Source organism: Melopsittacus undulatus, chromosome 12, assembly GCF_012275295.1.
Source record: "Melopsittacus undulatus isolate bMelUnd1 chromosome 12, bMelUnd1.mat.Z, whole genome shotgun sequence".
Classification (NCBI taxonomy): domain Eukaryota; kingdom Metazoa; phylum Chordata; class Aves; order Psittaciformes; family Psittaculidae; genus Melopsittacus; species Melopsittacus undulatus.
In genome coordinates this window covers 1,786,259-1,809,220 of record NC_047538.1, presented here as the reverse complement: position 1 = coordinate 1,809,220, position 22,962 = coordinate 1,786,259, and the positions used below count along the sequence as shown (strand labels likewise).

At 47.9% G+C, this 22,962-nt stretch overlaps 1 protein-coding gene across 1 annotated transcript in view; it reads right to left on the bottom strand.

The window, feature by feature from the left end:
- KAZN (kazrin, periplakin interacting protein) overlaps positions 1-22,962 on the bottom strand; it is a 161,336-nt gene that overhangs the window by 76,399 nt on the left and 61,975 nt on the right. The window contains exon 2 of the mRNA XM_034068521.1: positions 9,887-10,064. Within this exon, the coding sequence (XP_033924412.1) occupies positions 9,887-10,064 (178 nt within the window). The remainder of the gene's footprint in view (positions 1-9,886; positions 10,065-22,962) is intronic.

Genomic DNA, 22,962 nt, shown 5'->3' with positions numbered 1-22,962 from the left:
TAAACAGTCAGAGCTCTCATGGCTGCTTTTTACACATGCACCCCTATCCAAACTAAATTAACATAAAATAGTCACAACTGTTTATCTAGATTTAACATCAGGCTATTTCAAGACCAGGCTGGACAAAGTCTTGGGTGACATGGTTTAGTGGAAGGTGTCCCTGCCCAGCACAGGGCTGTAACTGGATGATCTTAAGGTCATTTCCAACCCAAACTATTCTATGATTCTAGGGGCTACAGACACTCTCACATGCAGCAGTCCAACACTGATAGCACAGGAAGCACTACAGTTCACAAACCACAACAGCATCAAATAAACCTCAGCCCAAGATAATACGGCTTTATTCAAATAAAAAAGAAAAGAACCTCTAAGGAACCTAGAAGGTATTCAAACCATTAATCCTGCCATACATGTAATGCTGAATAAAGATGTTCCGCTGCTGCATCAGAGGAATTACACCCAAAATCAAACTGGTCCTTAATGACTGCACTCAGAAACCACAGTGGTAAGCAGGGTGTAGAAGATGTGTTAAATTAGATCGTTTGCCAAAATACCCTCAGGAATGATGCACATCCAACAAGGAACAGAGCATTGAATGGTTCTATGCAATGGTGACAAGAGTACTTTTTGAAGCTTTGCTCTGCCTGAAAGCAACAATAAATTGTATTTGGGGCCACACCTGAAGCAACCTCAGCAGTGCCAGTGATGTGCCCAGGGTCCACATGCCTTGCTCTGGGGAGCAGGCAGACCTTTACACAACCTGAGCAGCTTGTAAGCAACTTCGGGGAGCTCCAGTCCCAGGGCTGGACCAAAGACACCCCATGACATGAGCATGAAAACATAGGCAAGGTGGTAGCTCATAATCCCGTTCCAGTGTGCCACATTCACCCCATTCTTTCCCTCTGAAGCCCACTCATTCAGCAGCTCCTAAACTGGGACAGGCAACACTGGGCACCGAGCAGAGGACATCCCCAGGAGGGAGATGATGCCACTCAGCTCTCCACCATCCCATGGCTCATTCCCACCACCACCTCTCCCAACTGTTCCAACAATCAGTCAAAAGCATCCGTGTACAAAAGCATCCAGGTCCCTGCAGGAATACACCCTGATGCCAACACAGCCACTGCCTGGGTACTTTGTGATTAACAAATCCTGCAGCATCTCTGTCTATACACACCACTCCAAAATATGCCTTCATGGCATTAAATACAACTTTTTTCTACTAAATAGGTTGAAAAAATAGGTTTCTCAGACCCATGCTGCTATGAGCTTTTGGTTTTGATGACCTTTCCCATAGAAGCTTCAGCCCCACCACCTCCCTCTACTTTTCATTGAAATTGAGGAACTCCATTACTCAGCTCTCTCACCCAAAATGGTCAGGTTTAGATGCTTCTTGACCACAAAGGGAGATCATGCAGGAAACAAACTCATTTGAACAAACCCCCTGCATGGCTCTAAAATGAGCTCCGTTCCCAAGGATGACAACGATCTTTGCAGATTCAATTATCTAGTGCAAATGTGGCAGGGAGCACACTGCATCTCCACCTGAAACAGTTCCCACCCCTTCTGCTGCCTGAGCCATCACATCGGCAGCAAAGAATCATGACAAGTTGGGAAAATCCATTTAACAACTCCAGACACATTATGGAGGGATGTAAAAGTTCAGGGAATTAACATTAAGAATCTGCAGGTGGATAAAACAACAGCTTTTGCCCAAGCAGATAATGCAGTAATAGAGAAGCATAAAGACAAGTAATTGGGTGTGTTTAAGGCTAGAACAAACAATGCCAAATACACAGAGGAAGTATTTTGCCACCACAGGAGGAGGAATGTTTTGTGAATGTGCTGCTGTCACTTGAAACCACACAACGAGGTTCAGCTCCCAGGGAGCACCTCAGAGCTGGGCTCTGTTCCTCCTTGGTGCAGAGTCACCCCAGGGAAGTGCTGCAGATGTGCAAGATGAGCTGAGAACAGGTCCCACAAGGTCTTCTCCAGCAACACCATTATCCCAGACCCCACACAGCTGGCTGTGATGGCCATGCCAGCACATGCTGTGCCTTCCCCACTTCCACATCAGAGGGTAGCTGTTATTCAACATTCAAAATGCATTTTCCTACACAAAACCTCCATGTAGTTCCCCTAAAACCTTTATAGCAGTCCTAGAGGTTTCTTTTAAGATGTTCTTTCCCCCCTCCTGCAACTTCAGAGGGTGTCTAGACTGTCTAAACCGAGACATCAAAAATAAGTTCCTCAAATCTATTCCTAAAATCAATCCGCTTTGCTTGCCACCCCTAACGCAGCACGTCTCCCTGGAAAACAGGCAAACACTTCCCATGCTTGTGACCCTGCAGCAAATTTCGACCCGCAGCAGCATCTTACAGCAAACCGAAATACCCTGGGAAAAACACTGCTTTGTGATGGGAGGGAGGGCAGAGACTGCTCCAACAGCCCAAGCACGAAAGCAGAATCTTACAAAGACCTTTTAACCCATCTCTAAAGGGTATGCAATGCTCTTGTACACATCTAAATGAGAACACAACATCAAACTAAGCATTTTAAGATAGTCTGCTGCTAAAAGGGAGCAAGAGAAGATGTTCCTTAGGGCAATTAGCCTGCTGAAATGTGTAGCTGAGGCCCTCAGTGATACAGTTTAATGGTGAACTTAGCAGTGATGGGGGAACAGTTAGACTTGATTCAAACGTCTTCTCCAACCTCATTGATTCCACAGCACAGACCCAGCACTGGGCCCGTTGGCAAAGGTCATCAGCAACTCCACACTATTTTTCCCAGGTAATTTCCAGGGGAGGATGACGGACAGTTTGATTAAACAGCAGGCTGGAGCAGAAGTGTGCTTCACTGACATGCACGCTTGCATGCACTCACTGTTGGAAAATCCTCCAGTTGTAAGGTGGCCATGGGACTTGGTTAGCAAGTTAACATACTGGTTAATGCAGGTTGTTAGCATCAGAAAGACAGGTCCACTTCTGCAAATCCCATGTTTTGGTAAGAATTTAAAGGCAAATGAAACCAGAGACTCAAGCGTTGGAGCAGCTCTTGGTTACAAACCTCAAACATTGTCTAAATGGCTTCAATCTGCTGCTGCAGAGGCACAAGCTCCATTTCATCTTCTCTGAAAAGAAACACTTCTCCATAGCAGTGTCAGCTCTCCAGGTTTGATTGCTATTGCAAATAGAAGTCAGAGATAGGCATCAGCAGAGCATTGTGCTTCACCATCTCTCTTTACATCCTACAGATCACACATATTCAGTCTAAACACTATTCCCCCCACCCCCTCCAGTGCGTGCTATTTTCTGTAGAAAGGCCACTGAGCTCCCCAGTGAGGGAGGATGCACATTCTCAAGAGAGAGGAGGTGATGGAGACATTTGGGATTCTCCTCCAGATGCCACCCAGAGGGACAATAAAGCAGAGATTGTGCAGGAGAGGACCCAGGGACAGCAGCAGCAAAGGCTGTGACACACCAGATAACCCCAAAAGTTCAGCTTCCGGGTGCAGCCTGTAAAACCTGTGAAATTCTGATTTAGAGGCACAAGCAGCATGAATAGATGGCAGGGACAATGACTCCATGAGGACTGAGAAGGGTGAGAAATGGATTTACAGATGCCCTCGGAAGAGATATTCCTTCCAGAAAGGAAGCAAGAGACACAGGTGACTCTCCAAGACCAGGATGCAGTCATGCCACAGCAGGGCATCAATCAGTCCTTCTTCCTTCTTCTCTCAAATGCCAGGTCTAATGGGTGCCCACAGGAGATCCACAATGCCTTTACAACAGCATCACATTCCCCTTCATACTTCTGTGGGCATCTCTGCTCCTTTCCCATTGTCTAAGCAATCCAAAAGCAAACTGTAGCTGTGGTACTGCATGTACTTGAAATCTGCAGCTGACCACATACCTGAAAAGGAAAACTCAACAGTGTTTTCCATCTCTCAGGGCAAACACAGCCCTGCATGCTGCAGCTTTCACACCACACAGGCACCTGAAGTCCTAACAACAAGAGCTCATCTCTCCTCAGGTGCTCTATGCAAACACAGCTCCCTGCTACAGCTCATCTTCTGCACTTCCGAGCTGAAGTCTTCACAATTAAGCGATTTCAGACACAGAAACTTCATCAGGCACATCCAAAAAACCAGAAACCTGCCACAAAAGGAAGCCTTTCCACAGAAAGGCTCAGGAGCAGCCAGCCTGCACCACACACAGGCAGCTCTGTCCCATCCCAGGAAGACAGGGAAGGACGGGACTAACAAGATTAGAGAAATAACCGGTTTATCAGATTACTGAAGCCACAGAGCAGAGCTCAGGGGCACTGGGGTATCAGGATGACCCTGGGAGCTGCTGCTTCCAGCCGGTGTCACACTCAATCATGATCAATACCTCTGCAAAGTTGCCCTTATGCAGTCGTGCTTTGTCCTTCCACACAGCCTCGGTTATCTCAGGTCCCCTTGGTTCATAGCCTGACACCATCACTCAGCCTCTCACCCCAGGGGAGGCATCCCCAAACCCTCATATTCCCCAAGCCTCTAATTACCCTGCTGGGCCAGGGGTGCACAAGGACGACTTTAGGAAGAGCTCTTCTTCTCCTCTGCAACTCCTGCAAACAAACTGACTCCAGAAAGGAATTCAGCCAATGGTTTTGGAAGCAGTTATTCAATGGCTGTATTCTGGTGAGACACCTCAGCTCTGCTGATAAGAAAGAAAGCTAAGTCCATTCCACCTAACACAGAACACAACTCCCAACATCAGAATATGCATTTGTCTAGCTTAAAGCCTCCAGACCTGTTGCTTTCACAAAATTTATCCCAATACCTGAACACATCAGCCATAAAGACTCAAACAGAATTATACACCAAGAGAAAGCAGCAATAGATTGCAAAGCAGTAAAGAGCAGCTCCCTGAGGCTTCACCATCCCATGGGTGAGGATGTAGCCTAAAACCAAGGTCCCTGACTGACCGATTCCCCAGGGTTTGTGCATAGAGGTAAGCAGAGCCGGCTCCACACGCCGTGCCACGTTACAAGCACTCTGGTTCTGCAGGCTGCTGCGTTAGTACCAACAGCTCTTATCTCATGCTTCACTGTCAACAAGAAATTATGAGAATTGAATTTTAATAAGCTGGAGACTGAAGCTTTGCTCTATGTCACGCTGGTGCTGAGGTTCAGTGCCTAACTTATAACAAGGTATTTCTCCTTGCACAAAACAGGGCTGAAAAGCAGGAACCACTCAAGGAAAGGCATTTGCCCTCAACGGCTGGTCAATGAGCCCCCCAGCTGCAAAGTCTCCCTCAGCATCAAACAGGGTTTCATATTAAGATGCAGATTTTGCTGTATTAATGGGGACCTGAAGTGCTGTCTGCAGCCAGTTCCTTGCATCTAAACCAACCATGTGAATATTCCTATGCACGGATTTATTTCCTAGTGCATTCAATCATTTCAGAGCATGAAACTAATTGCTCCTCACTCTGGGACTATGCAGGATAGAGGTAAATAAAGTAGGAAATTATTAGGAAAAGTAATAGTACAGCAAGACTCCCAGCACCTGACAGTATCCAAATTCCTCCGGTTCCTTTACAGTATCAGCTCTCAAGCTCTGGAAGAACAAATAGCAGGGAAGATTTGTGAAAAAATGAAAAAGGTACATTTTCAACAGCCTGAGATGATTACTCACAAAATAGCAATAGCACAGAGGTAACTGATTGCCTCCTAGGCAAAAGTCAAAGTCTTTGCATTGTAGCTGTGAAAGTATAGAGAGATCAAAGAGAAAAAAGAGAAAAACCCTGGGTTTGGCTGTCATAAAGGTCCTCCCGGCCCTTTGGTCTCACCAAGCACCAACACACAACTGCAATCTTCCTTATGCTGCACACACCTGCGATCACAGCGCAGCAAGGAGGAGAAATCCTTGCTTCCAGGAGCAGGGTGCAGCTCCCACTCTCTTCCCAGCTGAACTTTGGCAGCGGTCATGCAAACCCCACCATCCCCAGCTCCACAGCGACCACTGCACACCACTGATGCTCTGAAATAGAAAGCATGATAAGCCCAATGCTGAAGAAGATATTATTAACATTCAGCTATTGATTGTGTTTTACATCTTCAAGCACTTTACCAACATAATTAATTAAGGTGTTTTCCATTTAACGCAGGGAGGAGACTAAAGCAAAACCAACACGTTAAACAGACCAACTGCCTGAGCAGGCTGCCCAAAGAGTGGTAAATGTTCCATGCCTGGCAGTGTTCAAGGCCAGGTTGGACAGGGCTTGGAGCAACCTGCTCTAGTGGAAGGTGTTCCTGACCATGGCAAGGGGTTGGAACTGGATAAGCTTTAAGGTCCCTTCCAGCCCAAAGCAGGCACAGATTCCATGATTCAGCATAGCAAGTCCTTACACCCAAACTCTTCATTCCCCCATGGATCTCACTTTTACTTCAACTACTGAAAATAAATGTGTTGATTCAGCAATGACCCTAACTCAAAAGCCCAGAGATGCATCCAGCAGATGCACAGCGGCCACTAAGCTGCAGCAGCACTTCCTGCAATGCTCTACCTGCATCCCTGCATCCCTCTGCCACTGCAGCCTGACCTGGACCACAGGGCAAGGGTTCACCTTTTGCTTGCAATTAATTCAAGCCATACTAATTCAAACAAGAATCCAAACACAAGGGTGCTGACACATGGCTGCAGTGATGTTACTGAGAGCTGCCTGTAATTGCTGCACTAAGCGCCAGGGACGTGAAGTATTGATTTCCACCGTGAGCTGTATCCAGCTTTAGACAAGAGGCTGCAGCCAAAATACTTCTTTCAGCAAACTCACCGTTTAGAAAAGACTGTCAGGGCTGAGAGTTTGAGTGTTTAACACTCACACTAAGGACTGTAACAATAAACAAGTTCCATGCCTGCCTACCTACACACTCCCACCACCCGCTCCTCTTCTCCCTCTTTGCTGAATTCCTCCAGCTCTGTTTTACATTGGGTAAACCAAGCGCACCTCGCTGCTGCAAAAACAGGGCATTGTGGAGAAAAGCCTCGATGTGCACAAAGGGACCGAGTTATTACCTCGAGCTGCCTCAAGCTGCACCATAATTATACAAACACACTTCACAAACTGAGTATTAATTACTGAGCATAACACAGAGGTGCACATTTACCTCCTCTCATGTCACCCAGGAGATCACCAAGCTCCTTCCAATACTAAGCAAAGGGAACTGACAATTCCACCATGTGATTCTCCACAAGGACCACAGCAGATTCCTGCCATGCATCCATCCCACCAGCACATCCCACACTTGCACTCACAGGTAAGCAGTTTCCCATCTGATTCAAGCCTCCCGCCTTCCACTGATGTATTTTGTAAACCAAGCAGCTTGACAACCCTCCTACTTAGGAGACACACAACAGCTATTCGGAGGCTTGTCTTCGCCCCATCCTTCTGAACAGTGTCTCAAAATCCTTGATGAAAAACATAAGGCTCACTACAGATAACTTGGGCCTGTCTGTGCAAACACAGAGTGATGTAGGAGAGCAGTTATGGTAGTATAGAAACAACAGGACCAAACATCGGGAAGAAATCCAAAACAGAGTATATCTAATCAGTGGGTTCTGTGGAAACCAACTACTTTTCCCCCCTTCTCCTCACTCCCCGCTCTCCTCACTAACGCTCTTCAGATGTAATTTTACACTTAACTGATTGGCTTCTGTTACACCCCACTGGTACATGGCTGGACACATCACATTTTAAATAATAGCCTCTTCAGCTCATTGGGAAGGGGAAAAAATGCATCTACAGCTACAAGGTCATGGAGTCTTCCTTGCTGGAAAGCATCCTCACTCCCAGACATCAGCACTCTGAGCTAAATTTGCCAACTTAGAGTGGGGAGATGGAATGAACCCTCCAGTAACTGTAGCAAGTGCTAAAGATGCTGGTCTTACACCCACCTTAAGACAGGACCACTCTTTGCCACTGGTCACAGGGACCTCACAACTCCAGCATATGGCACCATTACCACATACCAACTGTTTGGCAAGAGTAAAGCAACTCTGAAGAGGAGTTTTTCCATCCCTCAACAAATACACAACCTCTAAGGAAAACCATGACCCTGGAGAACCACACACACATCCCTCTTCACCCAGGCACAGGAACAAAGGCACTGCCCCCCCTGCAAAAACATGTGTCCCTCCACAACTTCTCTGGAGAGCAAACAAAACAAAACACGAAGCAGACACTGAAATAGGTGTGTGCATGCACAGCCAAAGGATTTCACCTGCTTTTCTAGCTGCAAGGCTACATTTCCAGCCACAACGATGCCCTCCACAGCACATTCCCAGCTGCATTCCTGATCCAGAAAAGGAAGGCATCATCCTGCTGCCCTTTCAGCAGATTCTTATAACAAACAGAAAAGCATCTCAGCAGCCTGGATGCAGCACATGGAAGGGTGCAGTTCTCACTAGATCAACAAGCACTATGCGTATCAGCTCTGAACATACCTGACTGCACACGTAACTGCGCTCCCCGCATAGCTGCAGCGACCAGGAAGCTCTGCTGGGTCCGGCTCCTGCTGCCCAACAAACCCACCTGATGACTGATTAACTTTGTTTAAGGAGTGGAATTCACACACCACACCCCTGCTGCCAAACCAGGTACATACAACAAACTGATGGAACAAATCCACACGTTAAACCCTCTAAATCCATCTGCATTAATGTCACACCACCACCACACCGGCGGTGGGCTGAAAGGAGCAGGGATGCCCACGATTACCTTTAAAATCCTACAGCTTAACGGAAATGCAACTCTTAAATAACGCCTACATAACCCAGATAACCATACCAAGAGATGCTTGTAGTAAATAAGTAACAAGTAACAGCGACTGATGTTGTTATCACGCAGGTGTAAATTCAGTTCAGTTACCGGGAACTGGGAGGGCTGGCACTATTTTAGTTCTGACATCAAGGCTGCTCCAGGGTGAACTGTCAGGCAAACCTGCAATTATTCGGTAACAATATGTACATATACTGGTATTTCCATGCTTCTGAAGTAGCAGTGCTGGCAGCACTACTTTGATTAGCAGGAAACGGCGAATTTCAGGCAAACCCCGCCGAGAGCACTGCAGAAGCAACTCGGACCCCGTTCGCTAACCTAACAAATCACTCCCCCCTGCGCCCCGTTTTTCACGCTCAGCTTCCGCTGCTCCAGCTCCGAGACCTGGGCATAACTTTTTATTTGGGGGGGGGGGGAGGGTTCAAGGGCAGAAGAGAGGTGTGTGCACTGCACAGGGGCTGTGCAAGCCCCACACTGGATTAAAGCCACGCTGTGGGTCGGCTCCGTTCAGCCAGCACCAGGCTCCGCTCCTCCAGGGCGGCCGGAGCCCCCATCCCCGGGTCTCGCCTCCACCCAGACCGGCGATGGGACGTGCCGGGCCCCGGGGGCAGCCCCGGACCGGCGGCAGAGGGGAGCGGCGGGGCCGGAGCGCGGCTGTAACATGGCTGCTTCCCGACCGAATTACGAAACCGGGTATGGGAGCGGGTACCGGGGAGCCGGCGTGCGGGGCCGCGGCAGGGAGCGAGCACCGCGCTGGGGATGGGGCGGTGAGGAGGGGGGATGGGAAGCGGGGTGTCTCCGTTTGTGGGGGGGAGCGCTCTGGAGCTTTAAGAGGCGGAAGAAGCTGCATGGAATTCGCAGCCTGCTCGAAACCTGAGGGGAATGAAGCCACCACCGGCGGATGGAGCCGGGTCTCGACGGGACGCACCGGGCACCCCCCGGCACCCCGAAACCCCAAACAGATAATGAAAACCAGCCACGAACGGACGCAGTCTCCCAGCGGTGGCCGCGGAAAGACATTCCACACACACACACACCCCCCCTTCACCCCTCATTCCCCTCACCTTGCGCGCTGTGGGGGCCGTGCTCCATGGCCGGGTCGCTGCCCAGCTCGGCCAGGCGGCGGCCGGTGGCGGCCAGCTCAGCGCGCAGCGCCGTCACCTCCTGCCCCGCCGCCTGCAGCGCCCCGTCGATGCGCAGCGCCAGCTGCTTGTTGTCGTCCATCATGTGCAGGATTTTGGCCTGGGGGAGGGAGGAAGAGGAGGAGAGAGGTGAGAGAGCGGGAGCGGCGGGGGGGGGGGGAGAGGGGCGGGAAGGGGCTGCCGGAGGGGGAGCGGTGGGAGGGGGGAGTGGGCTGGGAGAAGGGGCGGGGCTGTGGGGATAGGGGAGGGGGCTGTGCCGGAGGGGGAGAGCGAGGGGAGGGGGCCGTGAACGGGAGAGGGCTTTGAGGGGGGGGTGAGAGTAGTGTAAGGGGGGGGGAAAGATGGGAGGGCGGGGGGGGAGTGAAGGGAAAGGGCTGTGAGGGGGGAGAAGCGAGGGGAGGGGGCCGTGCAAGAGGGGGGGTCTGTGTGACGGGTGCGTAAAGGGGAGGGAGCTGTGCATGTAAGGAGCAATGGGGAGGGGGCTGCGCCAGGGGGGTGCTGTGAGAGGGGGATACAAAGAGGAGGGGTGCTGTGCAAAGGGGGGTGCACCCCCTACCTGTAGACCCCCCCAGCTGCTCCTGCCAGGGCGTGGGGGGAGCCCTGTGGCAGCGCTGCGTTTATAGCAAGACTCTCCAATTCCCCCCCTCGGGAAGTTTAGGGGCACTGCGGTGAGTGCTGCAGTGCCCGCAGCCCATGTGCTGAAACCGCTGCTCAGCCAAGTGCCTTTCTGGTAATTGGGTTCAGGTTCACCCCAAAAGGTGCATCTCCAACAGCAAGTGGAGGTGAAATGGGCTCCAAAACTACCCCTGGAAGGACTTGGGGGGGGGGAGGGGGGGAGAGCAACCTGTATGCTGTCAGTGCGATAATGCGAGAGCCCTTACGCTGACGGTTCATGTGGCACAAACCCAGGGTGAAAAATGGAGAATGATTTGGTATCATCGCTGACGACTGCTAGAGGGAGCGCTGATGTTTCCCTATCAATGCCTCCGAGAGATCCACTTGCGTGTTTGCCAGGGCCTGGGCTGCAGCGAGCCCGCAGAGCTGCATCCTGAGCATCCTCATCAAGGCAGCGGTGCAGGCAGGCTCGGTCCCCGCCGCAGTGAATCTGTGCTGCTCTGCAAACCTGCACGGCTGCACCATCCCCGCTTCTGAAAGCCGCAGGCAGCAGCACTGAGTGGCTTTGCCTGAGCCATGTGCGCCTCCAAAAGTTCATAAAGGGGTTTAGGAACTGGGTGGGTTTAGGAACAGTGTGGGCCCTGCAGAATGTCAGTGGGTGCAGGAAGCAGAGCCGGTGAGGAAGGGCTCTTACCCAGAGAAAAGCCAGAGAAAACCACAATCCTTAAGGAAAGGGAGCGAAACAGTCCTGCCCATGTTGTAAACCCTCCAATTTTTGCCTAAGCTCAGGCTTTTGGCTGAACCCACTGAGAATTTGGGGCAGTTCCTTGAACCTGAAGGATGCCCTTCTGCACCACCACGGGTAATGCAGAGTCCTTAGCCAAAATGCAGCAAAAAACATAGAGAAGGGTTCCTCACTCAGTGAACTGCAAAGAGAATAACACTGGGAGAGGCTTGAGATGGGATAAAGCAGCAGCGTGTCACTGTCCTACAGGGACTGTTCCCAGCGACTGCCGGGATGTGGCTCTGCAGAAGCAGAGGAGTTTGGCTTGAATGTCCCCAGACAGCTTTTAGGAATAGATACCAGGTAAATCTATCATGTCAGCTGAAAAACCATACTCAGATCATCCCGGGTCCCCCAAAAACCCCAGACCTGATCTGGATCACGCTTACAGCCAGCTCTCCAAGAGTGAAAAGGACCAACTCCTTGTCAAGCAGCATCTAGACCTTGTAATCTGTAAAAGGATTTTGCAAACCGAAGATAATCCAGTATTTAGATACATGGTATGGTGGATTTTGAAGGGAAAGTTATTTCTCACTGAGAATTTCCAGCAGTGTCTGCAACCCAAGCACTACTGCTGGGCAAGAGCACTTGAAATACCAGTGGGAAGGCCTGTTTTCCATAATGAATTCCCAACAGGTGGACAAACAACCCTCAAGGAGAATTTGAGATTCTTTCCTCATCATCTATGCAGCCATCCCTGAATGAGATAAAGTCCTTTAAGTGTATATAGAACCTGAATTCTAATCAAATAAATGCCCTGTTTCATGCCTTATTTGCATGAGTATTTGCTGCAAACTGTGCTTGCAAATGAGGGAATTATGGATGTAACCAGATAACCTGAATGTGCAACTGCAGTAGCATATATGCAAAACTTTGTCATTGCACTTGGAGAAAGTGTAAGCTTCAGCAAAAGAAACTCAGATTTAAAGTTCTGGCACATTATTTTTATCATAAAAAATCAGGTAAAAGCTGATTTGAGCCCTCCAATAACACATTCAGCTGCTGAAGCAAAGTCCAAACTGTGCTTCTAAATCTAACCTTAATAATAGACCAGTTGCATTGCTATGCTGGCAGTGCTGGAAACTTTAATTTACCAAGGCAAGAGAATTTCTGCATTAGCAAGTGTGCTATTTAAAAAAAAAAAAAAAGTGTTGCTTAAAGTTGGCTGTGGACTCATCCATAAATTAATAACCTGCTATAAAAAAATCTGCCTTATTACTTCAAGTCCGGTTATAGAATCATAGAATGGTTTGGGTTGGAAAGGACCTTAAAGCTCATCCAGCTCCAACCCCTGCCACAGGCAGGGACACCTTCCACTGGAGCAGCTGCTCCAAGCTCCTGTGTCCAACCTGGCCTTGAACACTGTCAGGGATGGGGCAGCCACAGCTTCTGTGGGCACCCTGTGCCAGCGCCTCAGCACCCTCACAGGGAACAGCTTCTGCCTTATCTCCAACCTGAACTTCCCGTTTCAGTCTGAACCCATCACCCCTTGTCCTGTTGCTACAGTCCCTGATGAAGAGTCCTTCCCCAGCATCCTTGTAGCCCCCTTCAGACACTGGAAGCTGCTCTGAGCTCTCCACGCAGCTTCTCTTCTCCAGGCTGAACAGCCCCAATGTTCTCAGCCTGGCTCCATACAGGAGCTGCTCCAGCCCCTGAGCATCCTCATGGCCTCCTCTGGACTTGCTCCAACAGCTCCATGTCCTTCTGATGTTGAGGACACCAGAACTGCACACAGGGCTGCAAGTGGGGTCCCATGAGAGCAGAGTAGAGGAGCAGAATCCCCTCCCTGAGCTGCTGCTTATGCTCTGGGGGTGCAGCCCAGCACACACTGAACCCTGGCCATGTTCAGTTTCTCTTTTGATATTCCCCTGAATATATAGAATCATAGAACAGTTTGGGTTGGAAAGGACCTTAAGATCATCTAGTTCCAACCCCCTGCCATGGGCGGGGACACCTCACACTAAACCAAATCACCCAAGGCTCTGTCCACCCTGGCCTTGAACACTGCCAGGGATGGAGCATTCACAACCTCCCTGGGCAACCCATTCCAGTGCCTCACCACCCTAACAGTAAAGAATTTCTTCCTTATATCCAATCTAAACCTCTGCTGTTTAAGTTTCAACCCGTTATCCCTTGTCCTATCACTACAGTCCCTAATGAAGAGTTCCTCCCCAGCATCCCTGTAGGCCCACTTCAGATACTGGAAGGCTGCTACTTCCCCCAACCCTCACTGGGGATCAGTTGGGTCCATTTAAAACTGATTCTGATCTTTCAAAGCAGGATTTGATTTCTCCAAGCTTCCACCTGGAAGGAGTGCAGAGCATCAGCATCCTGAGATATCAGCTGCCAGCACTCAAGGTGGGTAAAAATGAGGGGTGCAGGCACAAGCATGGGTTAACAAAGGTGTTCCCAGATTGCTCTAATAGCAATAATTCCTTCAAGAAGGATTAAAACATTAAAAATATCACCAGGGTGCACATTCAAAGTACCTGAGGGTTATTTTGGGTTGTGCTGATTCTTACTCCTTTGCTGACATCCTCAAAATTGGGATGAAATGAAGCATTAGGAAATGAATTGGGCCTTGTTCCCTTTCTCCTGCTAGTTTTTAATTAACAAAAAAAAATTAAATTAAAAGCTAATTAAATGGCCAAAATTAGAAACCTATTATTTCCCAAAATCACTTTGCCTTTTCTTCATTTTTTATTTTTCCTTATTTCTACCTTTTCCCAGGCAGCAAGTCCATGTGCCTGCAGGATGAGAGTCCCTGCCCATGCAGATGAGGCAGAGCGAGGTCAGGAGTATTTCCTAAGGACACACAGGAAACCCAAGTCAATTACTCTCAAATCTCCATTCAGCTCTGGCTTCTTTTCAGGTTGTGCAAGGGGGTAGCCTTGAAAACTTGAAAACATCCCTCAATTTTGGGTAACATGTTCCAGTACCAGCATCACACCCAGGCAGGGTATTCCACAGGAGCATATAGATGGCATAAACACGGATGGAGATTTGAGATTACTACCCATCATCTTCACTCTTATTTCAACCTAACCAGTGCAGTAAAGGGAATGTGAGAAGGTTTAGGAGATGAAAAAGGGCTGAATAGCACACGAGTACCATTCAAGCTTTCCAAACACTTTAATTTGCTCTTCAGATTACCACTTCTTATGGTTTAAGATGTACAGTATGCAAAGGAACCAGTTTAACTAAATGGGGAAAGCCTTGTGTGTTAAGGTTGAACACAATCTAATACAGCTCTTTGACTCGATTCGATTAAATCCTTTCTTTTCCAATTAAATAATCAGCCTGAATTTAATAAAACTGAATTTCAATGTGCCATCCTGCAGAATGATGACCTCTGGGATGCTGCAGGCTTATGTAAATTCTGTTGATCATTTTTTATCTGCTTGTGCTCACTTCCTCCCCCAAAAATTGCCTTCTGTCTGTATATTTACATTAATTCCTCATCTGCTCCATGTATCTCTGTTTGCAGTAACAATTCCAGTTGAAAGGGCTGTGGGTATCAACAGCTTCCTTCAGCGCATCCTTTAAAATGGACCTTCTGTGATGGGATAAAACATTGCCAAAGGCAGGGTTTTTCCTCTGTGCCTCTGTTTTGTTACACCCTGGCACGTCGAAGCGCAAACAGCAGCAGTTTGGCACCTTCCAAATGTCACCAGAGACATCTGTGGGGCCATTCATCAGCAAAGAAAAGCTCACCAAGAAAATCCAGCCCAAGGGACCAGCAAACTTCAGCAACAGAAAACACAGCATGCCCTGGGTTCCATGTCTCCTGTAGCACATCTCCACTAAGTAATTCCATCAAAGTCACAATACTTGTGTACAGTTTTCTTTTTCCCCCCTCTGTAAAGGTCACATTTTTGTGTACTTATAATGGCATTTGAATCCTCTCTTCTCTCCCTTAACACTGGAAGAGACATTGGCACAGGGTGCCCAGAGAAGCTGTGGCTGCCCCATCCCTGGCAGTGTTCAAGGCCAGGTTGCACACAGGGGCTTGGAGCAGCTGCTCCAGTGGAAGGTGTCCCTGCCTGTGGCAGGGGTTGGAGCTGGAGGAGCTTTAAGTTGCTTCCAACCCAAACCAGTCTGGGATTCTTTGATCAAAAGATGGAGCCCCTGCTGGAGTATATAGCAGCATCTTAACACAACCCTTACTGACTGGGGCAAGTCTAGAGGAGGCCACGAGGATGCTCAGGGGCTGGAGCACCTCCTGCGTGGAGACAGGCTGAGAACATTGGGGCTGTTCAGCCTGGAGAAGAGAAGCTGTGTGGAGACCTCAGAGCAGCTTCCAGTGTCTGAAGGGGGCTACAGGGATGCTGGAGAGGGACTATTCATCAAGGACTGGAGTGACAGAACAAGGGGTGATGGGTTCAAATCGAAACAGAGGAAATTCAGGTTCTTCCCTGTGAGGGTGCTGAGGCGCTGGCACAGGGTGCCCAGAGAAGCTGTGGCTGCCCCATCCCTGGCAGTGTTCAAGGCCAGTTTGGACACAGGGGCTTGGAGCAGCTGCTCCAGTGGAAGGTGTCCCTGCCTGTGGCAGGGGTTGGAACTGGATGATCTTAAGGTCCTTTCCAATCCAAGCTATTCTATGATTCTATTGTGTTAGTGCTGCACAGTAGCTGAAATGCTGCTGCTTTAGTTAATAAGTTATTAAACCAGGATTAAAGAGAGCTAATGATGTAGAGGTTAAAAATATAGCTGAACAGTCTGGTTTTCGCTGCAATGCTGCAGTGCCACATTTCCCCATCTCTGTTTCTGCACTGGTGAAAGGGTCCCAGTGACCTTCCTGTGCTGCTCATCCCCCAGGACTGTGAAAACAAACCCATTCATGTTTATAAAGTGTCTCAGACTGGGGGAATTACATCACTGCAGCAAGATACAAGCTTAATGGATCAAAACAAACCCCAGAACCAGCCCCTCAGCTTAGGCACGTTTCAGTTACCTGGCACAAGCCGTGAGGAATCCCACTGAGATGGAATAATTGAGGGAAAAATGTGATCCCAGAGATTTTTCTCCTGTAAAGCCATTCTCCGTTAATAGGAAGCAGATTTCTAGACCCCTTGCAAACAAATGACTTCCCTAGCATATTTTACAGCTGAGTGCATCTATGGCACTAGTCTTTCTACACGGCCCTATTAAAGCCAACATTTGTTTAATGAATTACAGCATTCCAATGAATCTGTATATGTTCTGCTTGTGTTTAAATGTTTACAGGAAGACGTCAGCAGACAGCTTTTCACAAGCAGGTACTGGTGTTAGTGACGAGCTTCTGCTGCAAGGCACCCCAAACTTTGAACATCTCTTGGTTTCTGCCTTTGTGACTATTGAGGGCAGTTCATTGCAGTTTAGTTTGATAAAACTCTAAGTGCAGTTACCCAGGAGCTTCAGGATCTCTGCTTAACATAAAACTGTTTGGATTTAGTGCAAATTTCTGGGGGGTTCTCCCCATTAATGAATCACAGAATCCCAGACTGGTTTGGGTTGGAAGGGACCCTAAATCTCATCTGGTTCCAACCCCCTGCCACGGGCAGGACACCTTCCACTAGAGCAGGCTGCTCCAAGCTCTATCCAACCTGGCCTTGATGATGAGCCACATCTGTCACCTGAGAGATAGAAACCATTGCACAGCTCCCACCTGGCTGGGGTTGGTCTGTGCAACTGAAAGGTGAATTAAGCCATTATTCACACAATCGAACACGGTTGACCTGCTGCAGCCATTTCCAAGATGACTTCATCTTCATCTCACTATACAAACCTCAGCAAAAATCTAACACTGCTCCACCCTCCTGTTTTAACATATCCCTCACTACAAACTATGCATGAAGTGCTTCTTTTCATGGCATGTAGAACAGTGACCATGGCGCTGTGATAATTTAGTGTTCTTGCACAGATACCTCTGATTTGTGGTGCTCTCCAGCCTCGCTCACCCCACCCAGGAGCAGGTCTGCTGGGTTGTTCCTGCTGTAGGTCTCACAAAGAGAAGGAGTGAGCCTCAAAGGTGCATCCACGTGAGCAGAGCTGCCTGGTTATAGTTTGATGCAGAAACTGTTTTCATTGCAGTTTGGGCTAAAATATCCATACGGATATAAACTTTTTAGCATTGATCAAGTGCAAAGGCCACTTGATCTGAAGCAGTCCACAGCTATGAAGGATGTAAAAGGATGCAGAAGGATGCCCTGATGTCTGACACTGGCTCCTCCAAGTGGCTTCAGTGCTGAGCTGCCTGGGTGCTTGGAGCTGGCTCAGCAAAGCACAGGACCTCTGGCCATGGTAAGTAGATGGAACGCCAGCAAGTCAGGGAGACCCAAAAGTGCAGCCAGGGATTACAAAGGAGCTCAGTAGCATGCAGTGAGAATGCACTAGCAGGAGCAAAAAGAGTGAGTGTGGCCCCAAACATGCACACTTGGTACCTACACGCTTGGCAGCAGTGAAATCTGCAAGCCAGTTCTTTAAAACTGCTTGGATTTCACTAATAGCTTTTCATAAAGGAACAGAGAAATAGGAGCAAAGAGAAAGGACTTCAGGCAAAGCCTGTGTGAAGTTCCATTTCCCCACCCTATCCCTTAGGAAGACTGAATTCAGGTTCTTGCAGAACTGCAGGGGTGATCTGGGAGATCAGGTCCCACTGACTTACTGCAAGACATTATCTGTCTTCTTTGGGAAGGGAGGAATGGGAAAGCTGCAGAGACGTTTGCTCTGTGGACCCAATTTACCTGCTGTTCAGACACTGTTAAAAGGATCATATAAAAATTGAAATGAATGGAGAGATCCTGAAGCACTTCAATAGCATGATAATAGCTGCCATGAAATCAATCAGCAGACAAATATATACTTAAATTAGGTGTTAGTGGGACAGATGCAGGAAAGGTGATTATGGGTTTCCTCCGTGCTTCCTTTGGCAGCGATGATGACACACCAGGGTGGATCAATGTACCCTATCATTAATACAGCATCAGTGTTCATCTGGCAGCTTCTTTGTCCTGTGAAGTCAATTCCTATGAAGATTTGACATTAGGAAGAGACATGGTGAAATTCAGATGCCTTTGAATTTTCATAACCCTCTATATGCTTTAGCCCAGCAGATCACAGGCAAAACCACTGCCTAAATTGGGCAGGAGGCAGGAACAAATATTTGGACACATCCATTTGGGCTGTAGCCATAAATATCATCAGGAAAACAGTGGGAGAACAGCCCTTTCTTCCCTCCCCAGCAAACAGAACAAGAACCAGTGTCTGCAGGGCAGAGCACATGGGAAGAGTCAGTTAGAGCATCCTGGAAAAGGACGATGCTAGAGAGAAATGTAATTTTTTACTATGCTATTTGTGAAGCAAGTGCAAGATAAGATCTCAAGTGTGGTTCAGGGCTCTAGAATAATCCTAAAATTAATGCAGAAATGGAGAGCTCCACAGAGTAAAGGAGAAGGGTTTTAGGATGCGCAGCACAGCTTCCCCCGTTACCAATTGCCACCCAGGGTGCCCATTAACATCCACAAAATTCCCACCAGTGCTTCAGGGACTGTACAGCACAATCTAGACAAGAGTGAAACTTCATTTACTCTTACAAGGCTACCCAAGGCAAAGCAGCTTTCCTTTTCATTTCAAGCTCTGGTGTGTCGACATCCTTCCTTGTTTTGTCAGTAGCAGACACTGGGGGCACACCAGGTTTGGGGATGGCCCCGCTGGCAAACCAGCTTTTGTAACAAAAGGCCGTGGCTGGGGACTATAGAACAATAAAAGTGGTTTTATTTCTTCTTCTTTTCCCTTGTTTTTATTTTTGAGCTGGCACCAGCAGGGTGGACAAGCCTGTGCTGCACAAGGTTACAAATGGACAATTACATTCCCTACTAAAATATGAAAGCTCTAAGAATATACATAGTTTCAGCATTGAGAAGGCAGCTGGAAAACTGGAGCAATGTTCATATAGATACACGGGACATGATTTATGCTCATGTTTTAAGTCTTCAGTAAATATTCATTGATTCTATGCATTTGGGGCATGGAGTGTACTGGTGACCATCTCCTTAAGTGTTCATAAAGCAGATGGATTGGAGACTGGGAAAGAGAACACTTTTTCAGGATTGAAAACAGGATTGAAAACCCTTTACATCAGATAATCCACAAGGACCTGATTTCTTCAGTTAGGTAGGAAAATGCTGCAGACCTCCTTTTGCTGATAGCTCAAACTGTGTGTGAAGGGGTGCTGTGACCCAGCAGAAAAGGGCACCTACTGCATCCCATAGAACCCAGCAAGCCTTTCCAGTTGAATGAGGAACAACTCCTTCATCTCTTGCCTAAAGAACTGTAGAGTTACTGGTACTCTCACACAGTGCCACACTTGGGAGGAGCATGTATCCTCTTGTGACAGCAGTTTTTGTAGTGTTCCCACATGTATGAAGAGAGATAAGGGTTAAAAAACAGGGAATGCAAAGCTGGAACATGGGGGAATGGCTGCTTGACTCCAAATGGCTCGGCATACTTCCTACTTCAGTGAAGAAAATGGTAACAAACCCCCTCATTTTAGGTATTGCCCCAGCACATACTTTGTCTGAACAGGCGTTTTTAATGAAATCTGCTGGAGGTTGATTTACCCTAATGCAACCCCCAGCCATGGAAGGGCAGGGGACATGCTGCTTCTAATAAAGTCCATTCAACTTCTGACATAGATTACTTAAAGCAAAAAGCAGCAACCAAGCCCCAGCAACACAAGTGTGATAAATATCTCAGTATAAAATCAATACCAAGGCGATTAGCAGCTTTGAAAAATTCTGGCTCTAAGTCATCCCATGGCAGAGATCAAATGGAGGTGCTGTCAACTCACTTGGGCAGTTTACTTTGCTTCTGATATATGAGAGTTAAAATGATTCCCATTATTCCTGCATTTTCTCCTCTTTCCTTTGGGGAGCCCCTGTTCGAGCCACCTCCGAGGCAGCAGTACCACCTCCCTCTGAGCACTCCTCATCCGCAGGATGGCCCATGGTTGGGAAGCAATCCCTAAGCTCTCAAAGGCTTTCTTATCAGTTCTTCTACTCCAGTGGAAAACTGGAGATGAGGCTGAGCAGTCAGTTCAAAGCCATTCCCCTTGTCCTGTCCCTACAGGCCCTTGTCCCAAGCCCCTCTCCAGGTTTCCTGCAGCCCCTTCAGGCACTGGAGCTGCTCTCAGGTCTCCCCTTCAGGAGCCTTCTCTTGTCCAGGCTGCCCCAGCCCAGCTCTCTCAGCCTGGCTCCAGAGCAGAGCTGCTCCAGCCCTCGCAGCATCTCCATGGCCTCCTCTGGCCTCGCTCCAACAGCTCCAGGTCCCTCTTGTGCTGCTGCCCCAGAGCTGGAGCAGGGCTGCAGGGGAGGGATCTCCCCAGAGCAGGATTGAGGAAGAGAATCCCCTCCCCTGACCTGCTGCTCAAGCTCCTTTTGAAAGCCTTTGACAAGAGCCAAATCACTGAGCTGGCAGGATTGTTGGCAGAGGGATTTTAAGGTGGTTATTCATATAAAACCTATCAATGGCAATTAAACAGAGCAGGACAACTGCCAAGCTCCTGTGTTTGCTCACTGTCAGTAGGTTTTATGGATACAGAGATACATATCTACAAAGCCATTCAAGTGCAGTTAATTTTTCCAATAGCCACGTTCTGTAGCTCATATGAGGGCAATACGTTTATCTTACAAAGTTAGTGACTTCATAACGTACTACTTGTCTCTAGGGCAGGTTTTTGATTAACTTCCTTCTAGTACATAGAGAAAAATGAAAACTCTCTCCATCAAAACCCCAGGATGAAGTTTTGTCAGGCACCAACTGCAGTTTGTCATCCTGCCAGGGGTGGAACACGAGCTTGGGAAAATCTGGAACCTCAAACCTGATGGAGATGGTGGGAGCTGCGGTGTAGGAAATACACCTCAGCTTATCAGAGCTCACTCTGTCATAATGCAAAGATGAAGAGCAAAGGAAAGTTAAAGCATGGTACCTTTTGTAACACCCACATTTGTGTTCATAGACTCTCTGCTAGGATGGTGCTATTGGAGCAAGTTCAGAGGAGGCCATGAGGATGACCAGGGGCTGGAGCACCTGCTGTATGAAGACAGGCTGAGAACATTGGGGCTGCTCAGGCTGGAAAAGCTGCATGGAGAGCTCAGAGCAGCTTCCAGTGTCTGAAGGGGGCTACAAGGATGCTGGGGAGGGACTATTCATCAGGAACTGTAGCAATAGGACAAGGGGGAATGGGTGAATCATGGCAGGGGGTTGGAACTGGATGATCTTTATGGTCCTTTCCAACCCAAAACATTCTGTGATTCTATGATTCCATGTTAGGCCAGACCTGCAGTGAGAGGGGGTGATGCTCCACCCTCAAACCCCTCACTATCCAAATGGTCCAGAACAAGCAGGAGAAGCATCTTAGGACTATTTGGCTGATTTTCTTGCCTCCTGATGACACCCCATTAAAAGTAACGGTTCATAATCTGCACCAGCCCAGCTCGCCTCAAGATACGGATCTGCCTCATTTGCAGTTACATAATTAGCAATTACCCTAATTCCATTTACATTAAATTCCAGGTTTTTTTAAATAAATGTTATCTTCCCTGATGAAAAAAAAAGAAATAATAAAGAGACCTGGGTCTACTCCAGACTCCAGAAAGCAGCAGCATCATTATCCCCTCCTCAGATACAGTGTCTAGACACTTTCAATGAAAATATTCATTATTGCTCATTTGCATCTCTTTCAAGTCTAGGATGGAAATCAAATGAAGATGTCAAAACAACGCTACCTCTGCCTGAGGCAAAGAGGAGACACAGTGACCCCAAAGTCCTTCCAAACGTGAGCTTAGCTTGTGTGAAGAGGGAGCATCTCAAGCATCCTCAGAAGTGAGGGCAGTGCTAGATGGAAGCTAAGTGAAAAGAATCAGAGGGAAAGAAAGGTGTATGTAAAAATATGGATCTGAAATCTGCTTCTTTAAGAGCGGAAAAGACCAGGAGCTCAGCAGCAAACCACCAAAACAGCACCAAACCCCTGCTCGGATGGCTTTATAACCCTGCATTATAACAGGTTTATAATGCAGGGTTATACAGGAGTTAGGGCATAAAGGATGAGCTGGGGCATAAATGGGTTAGGGAACTGGCTTTGATTGCCCTCTGCATTTCAACACTAGGAGAGGCTTTTATGTCCCTTAGTCTTACTGAAAAAACCTCAGCCTTACATTACAAGATTTGGTGAAACACAGCTGTTAATCAGGATGGTGACAACTCACATGGGTTTAGAAGAGACTTTTCCTGAAGATAAGTACATTTTAAATATACTCCTTATTTGCTAGTAACAACATTTTCTATTAGCACAAGGGAATGTGTATTACACCTCAAGCACATGCTTCACTGAGCTTGGGGAATAAAGATAAAATAACCCTTTTCTAGGAAATAGGGATGAAAAAAAGAAAAAAAGTTAGGGAATATCCCTTTGAACTCCAAAGCAAATTTGCCCTTGTCATATTTGCATCTCTCTCGTGTTCTTTTGCTGTGCAATGGAGTTTTATTAGCAGGAACATTCATAGAAAGTGAATTTGAAGCCTGAATACCCATGGGAAATGAATTTTAAATCCACTTGCTG